This window comes from Watersipora subatra, chromosome 6 (genome assembly GCF_963576615.1).
Source record: "Watersipora subatra chromosome 6, tzWatSuba1.1, whole genome shotgun sequence".
NCBI lineage: Eukaryota > Metazoa > Bryozoa > Gymnolaemata > Cheilostomatida > Watersiporidae > Watersipora > Watersipora subatra.
The window spans coordinates 10,170,431-10,176,972 of NC_088713.1; the positions used below are offsets into that span (position 1 = coordinate 10,170,431).

General features: G+C 35.9%; 1 protein-coding gene across 1 annotated transcript; it reads left to right on the forward strand.

The window, feature by feature from the left end:
• The first annotated feature begins 2,447 nt into the window (after positions 1–2,447).
• LOC137398018 (uncharacterized) lies at positions 2,448–3,436 on the forward strand. Its single transcript, XM_068084118.1, has 2 exons — positions 2,448–2,511; positions 3,039–3,436. The coding sequence occupies exons 1-2, from the start codon at positions 2,448–2,450 to the stop codon at positions 3,434–3,436; spliced, it is 462 nt and encodes a 153-aa protein (XP_067940219.1).
• Positions 3,437–6,542: the final 3,106 nt, after the last annotated feature.

Below are 6,542 nucleotides of genomic sequence, written 5' to 3' on the forward strand. Positions count from 1 at the left end.
AAAAAGTTTGTCACGATACGTCTGCACTTCATGTGTAGAAAGGCCACTGAAGCGTTGAAGAATGATTCGTCTGTTATCTGTTGAGTCCTTGAAGAGTGATGCAAGATGTTGTGCAAAGAGTCAGCGCCATCAGTTACCTCTTACCCAAAAGCGCTTGATGAGGAGCAGAGCCAGAGCATTACTTGCTCAAAGTTTTTATTTTCTTTTGCCTAATATTTTTCATCTTGATATATTGATAAAATACTATTATTATCCAGCTGCTCACCTAAAACCAATGTTGAGAAAGCTGCATTAACCATTTTAATAGAATTCCAAAGTTTACAGCATTTTTTATTATTTCTGTTGTTGGTTACTGTGTGCGGATGGTTTTAATATAATTATGTAACTGGTTACCTGATCCTGGTTTTTCAAATGTACTGCAATAATGCATACAATATATTATGCATATCTGTTCTGCTTAATTGATTTTCAGCTGATATTACCTTGGCACGCTTGTCAAATAAAAAGTTGAAGGAAAGGTATCTGCATACAGTATTCGATAATATAAACTACCTCAATATTAGCAATTAATGATGTCATTCCACAAATATTTTCCTTCAGATTAGGTAATCACGATCAATTGTTGTTGAAATTGATTTTTAAGAGCTTTGGCAGTCAAATACCGTCAAACATCAAACCTATTGCGAATAACGAAAAAATATTGAAGCTTTCCGACAAAACCTTTTAGGATATTGTAAAAGTTCAATTTTAAGCTGAGTTTTGTAGCAACTGCTCTGAACTCGTTCCCAAATTTATCAATGCTCCAGTTACCACTGCGCTTATCAGAAGTTTGAAACTATAATGTTTATGGAGAAATAATTACATCAGATGGCATTATATATATATAGATATATATAGATATATATATATATATATATGTAAATATATATATAAATATATATATAAATATATATGTATATATATATTTGTATGTATATATATATATATATATATATATATATATATATATATATATATATATATATATATATATATATATTAACTAAAAGCAAGTGCAAAAGCATCCTAAAAGACGCAAATACTAAAAGTTTACTTTTTTCGCAATAATTTTTCAAATATATATATATATATATATGTATATATATGTATGTATATGTATGTATATGTATGTATATGTATGTATATATATGTATGTATATGTATGTATATATACATATATAGTGAGTGGACATCAAGTCCACTCGCTGACGGAGTGCACTTGATGTCCACTCCGTAAATGATGTGGACATCAACTGCAGAGTGCAGCGTATGAAGAACTGGGCAGCACCTGGCCATGACATGGTTCACGCCTTCTGGTTGAAAAAATTGACATCACTTTACACTAGAATGGCTAAGCAGATGGAATGTCTAATAGAAGAAGGCGACCATCCGGAATTGCTGACCAAAGGACAAACTGTACTTCTGATAAAAGATCCAAAGCATAGGCCGATTCCAAAGAGCTATCGACCAATAACGTGCTTGCCAACTAACTGGAAACTGCTCTCAGGAATATTTGCACACAAACTGGAAGAGCACATGAGTCACTATATGACCAGCAATCATAAAGGAAATGGGCGCAACACCCGAGGAGCCAAACATCAGTGACTGGTGGATCGGATGGTCTGTCAAAACAGCAGGAGAAGGCATACTAATCTTGCCATGGCTTGGATGACTACCAAAAGGCCTATGACACAATTCTCCATAGTTGGATACTTGAGTGCTTCAGTATGTACAATGTTCACCCTGCTCTTGTGGCATTCATTAAAAGGTCAATGACCTAATGGAAGACGGAATTGAAGGCTAATGGCAAAAAGATGACGAGTGTAAATATTAAGCGAGGCATCTATCAAGGTGACTCCTTATCACAGCTGCTCTTCTGCATATGCCTAAACCCTCTAAGCGATATGCTGGAGAAGACTCAATATGGGTACCAGTTTAAGAGTGGCACCAAGAGAAACCACCTCTTTTACATGGATGACATCAAGCTGTACGCTAACAAAGAAAGGGACATTAATTCGCTAATACACCTCACTCAGTTATACAGCGAGGACATCGGAATGACCTTCGGTATTGGGAAATGTGGAAGGCTAATTCTTAAGAAAGGCTATTCTATTCTCACAGATGGCCTAAAAATGCCAAATGGTACCATGAAAGATATAAAAGAGGGGTACAAGTACTTGGAGATTATGCAAAGCAACATCAACCACGAAGCTGCAGTACGTAACAAAGCTATTACCAAATACAAGAAACTCCTTTGGCAGGTCCTACGGAGCCAGCTCAATGCCAACAACCAAGTCAAGGCAATAAATACATACGCACTGCCAGTAATAAGATACCCAGCAGACATAATAAAGTTGACTGAGGATGCCATCAAGGAATAAAATATAGCAACTCGTAAACTGCTGACCATGCATGGAGCACTTGACCCAAAATCTGATACTACTAAATGGTATCTCGATAGGGAAGATGGCGGTAGGGAACTCAAAAGTGCACAGCAGACAGTGAAAGCAGAAGAGCAAAGCATCAAAGCCTTGTGCAGCCTCCATGGCCACTTCAGATAAGTTGCTAGCTGAATTTCAATCAGCTGCTCTTACAATGGACCTTCGCCCTGATGATGAGGAAATTGACTGGCACACGAAAACTCTTCATGGTGCTTACAACCGACAAATGTATAAGGTTGGCAATCTTTACCAGACATATATGTGGCTGAACAAAAGAAACTAATGGCCAATACAGAGTCACTAATCATGGCAGCCCAGGAGCAAGTTATCCCAACAAGACAACTCCAAACACAAGTTTATCACACTAGAGATGATCCTAGATGCAGACTGTGCAAATATGCACCTGAGACCATCCAACACATCATCAGTGGATGCAAGCAGCTAGCAAGAAACGCATACACTGAGCGGCATAATCATGTTGCAGGTGTTGTGTATAGAAGTCTATGTGAGGAGTATGGCCTTAATAAACCCAAAACTGGTGGGAAGCTCCTGCTGAAGTCAATGAAAATGACCCCGCTAAGATCCTCTGGGACTTCTACATCCGGACTGAAAAGCATGTCCTGGCGAACCAATCAGATATAGTGGTGGTGGACAAGGAGAACAAGGGAGCTACTACAATAGAGGTAGCAGTACTCAATGACTACGCTATAGCCAGCAAAGATAAAGAAAAGGTAGAGAAATATCTCCCTCTTGGAGAAGAGATTGAAAAATGCTGGGATGTAAGAATAACTGTAATCCCGGTATTCATTGGGGCACAGGGTGCAATAACACCGGCACATAAAATGTGGCTTGCCCAGATACCAACAGCAATCAACTCAAGTGAGTTGCAGAAAAGTGCGCTATTCGGAACAGCTAAGATCTTGAGGCCAGTGCTCAAACTCCGAGGTCTCTGGTAGGAGACCCGAGTTAGGGCAAAAACTATCACCCATACAGGTTAATCGGGCTGAGAAAACAATTGATATAATTATCATATAATATTTATGTTATATATATATATATATATATATATATATATTATAAATATTATATTGATATACACTATGTATAATTAGTATATTATATTTAAGTATTTATTTCTGCAAGAGTGTTGGAATAGGTTAAAGTTACCACCTTTTTTCAAGGTTGGTGTTTCTCTCTTGGATCACGACTGGTCTGTTTCATGTGTTTGCGCTAGTCAGTGTATTTGCCTTTTGTGGCCGGCTGAGTTGCCTTTTTTGGTTTTCCTGGTGTTTTTGGTAGCAACGCATCTACCTGAATTGTATTGGCTAAGAAAATACTTTTTGATTGTCTTAATGCATTGTCGATTTTCTTTTGTTAAAAGTTATTACTTCTTGCTTGCAAATAATGTAATCCCTTTGAGTCAGGCATATCTAGCATGTCTTGGTTGTATTTGAATAGGGTTTAGCATTTTGAATATTTTTCCATTCAATGCTATAATTAATATTGCCAGTCTATGGTTTGCAGAAATGTTCACTGAATTCTGCTCCGTTTTGTTTGTCGCTGCGCATGAATGAAGCCTTGTGTTATTTATATTCATCTTTGATGTCTGTTGAGCATAGTCCTATCTAGATGCTAGTGGCGTTTGTGTCTTTTCTAGTCACTATGCCTGATATATAATGTTTGTGGTTAGACCGTTTCTCTCCAGCTAAAATTGGTATAAAAAGCTATAAAAGTTTTTTATATGCTATAGAAGAGTTCTTTGCTATAGAAGAAGAGATTTGTGTCAGTCCATAGGAAGCTGAGCTCATATCACCAGAACTTTACCATCAAAATATATGCTAAAAGTCTGAGAATTTTTGAGTTACGTAACAAAACCTATTAAATGGTGCAGATATGTTTGTAAGACCAAGTTACCTAAATAAAATAATATTCTACGTCCATCAAAATAAAAGTTAACATATTTAAAACCGAAATATTAGCATCGTTTGCTCAACCAGTTGTGTTTTGACTGTTGGTCCATTATGGAACCATTCCACATTCTTCTGGCTGTTCAATATTTGCTACAGTGTCTTGTGACTTCAATGATCCTTCTGCACCGCTGAGACAATACAGTAGTACAGCAATATTAGCCTATAAACAACTTAGCAGGAAAAGCTTTTAAGCAATGCTTTTGAGAATGGACCCTTTTCACACAAAAACTAGAAACTGCATATTACCAAAAATGGCTCAATATTTCAGTGTCAAAATATTGAAACATAAATATTCTATAGTGAGGGCTAAAACTTTTCTATATGCATCAAAGTATGAAGATTACATTAACCAAAAAACTATTATTAGTCTGATGCAGTTAATAGTTATTACTATGGTGTTTCATGCAAAGTCTTAGCAAAAATAATGCATAGCTTTAGAGTTAAAAAGACAGAAACTCGCACGAACACAAAAAATAAAAAAAATAGTTATCAATGAGCCACGTTATCTTCAGTACAGTTTTATGTACACTTTTCTACTGATCACATGCTATTATGGATTTGTAAAAATCTATAATGTCAAAATATGGTTTACTAAAAGAGTGACTCTCGATTTTTCAACAGCTTCCCAACAGTGGCATTTAACACTTTCGCTGTCAACCATGTACAAATTTAGCTATTGGACTGGTGCCAGCCATTTTACTGAAAATTGCCGATATTGCTTCATGATAGTTGAACAACATTTTTTCAATTTCAAACTTTATGTAGAACACCTTTTGTAACATATTTTGTTTTGCAAATATTTTAACTAACACTGCTATGCAAAAGAACCAATGTATCAATACTTTATGGGATGATAAAGCTCTATGTATTTGAAGCACGTGCTACAAAGCTGAGACGATCCTCTACAATGTTCCTTACTCTTACAAAACTATTACTATCACCACTATCAGAGTCTCTGCTGCTACTTTAATTATTCGTATAATTACAAAAATCTAAATCTGAATTGGCTATAATGTCATCAACATATGTAATTACCTATTTTCTGACTTGTATGTGGTACCTAATGAACTTACACAAAAATTGTTCGTTTTAAGTTAGCAATTTTCAAACAAAAGTTTAAAATCGCTTCATTATTTTAAGCTAATTTTGTTAAGATATCTTCGAACAAGGTTTTCAATATCTTGAAAATCCTAAAGACCAAGGGTTATGTTGTCAATGAACAATAAAATGAACTTACCATGCAATCGCTGAAAAAGTCGCAATTATGCGTCTGTGGCACTCAATCTTAGAAAACGCATAAATGCGTCTTTAGCAGCAAAAGGGTTAAATAGAAGTCGCAATCGAATATAGGATTTAAGAAAGCAAGGCACCTAAGCATGGCTACAACAGCTAAATATGGCTATAATAATCAAATACACAGATCACGGATAAAGCAAAGAGCATGGCTATCGTGTACACACAATCAGTCGAGCTAGCAAAAAAATCTTAGTTTGCAATTAAGAAATGCTATAGCCTATAAAGGCTAGAAAAGCCAAGGTAGTTGGATCATAACAAAAGCCTCTCAATTGCAGTTACTATATGTGAACAATGACTGTTTTTGCGTATATATATATATATATATATATATATATATATATATATATATATATATATATATATATATATATATATATATATATATATATATATATGGTCAGCAGTTTAAGCTGACCATATATATATATATATACATGCAAATATGATACTACTAGATTGTATCTTGATAGGAAAGATGGCGGTAGGGGACTCAAAAGTGTACAGCAGACAGTGAAAGAGGAGGAGCAAAGCATCAAAGCATATGCAGCCTCCATGGCCATCTCAGATAAGTTGCTAGCTGAATTTCAATCGGCTGCTTTTACAACGGACCTACGCCCTGATGATGAGGAAATTGACTGGCACACGAAACCTCTTCATGGTGCTTACCACAAACAAATATCTAAGGTTGGCGATCTTCACCAGACATATATGTGGCTCAACAAAGTAAACCTAACGGCCAATACAGAGTCGCTAATCATGGCAGCCCAGGAGCAAGTGCTCCCAATAAGGCAACTCC

Bases quoted from the DNA above. Each gene is read 5' to 3' on its own strand.
- LOC137398018 (XM_068084118.1), top strand. From the start codon at position 2,448: ATGCATGGAGCACTTGACCCAAAATCTGATACTACTAAATGGTATCTC. The intron at 2,512-3,038 runs GTAGGGAACTCA...CTCCTGCTGAAG, and splicing joins TCTCGATAGGGAAGATGGCG to TCAATGAAAATGACCCCGCT.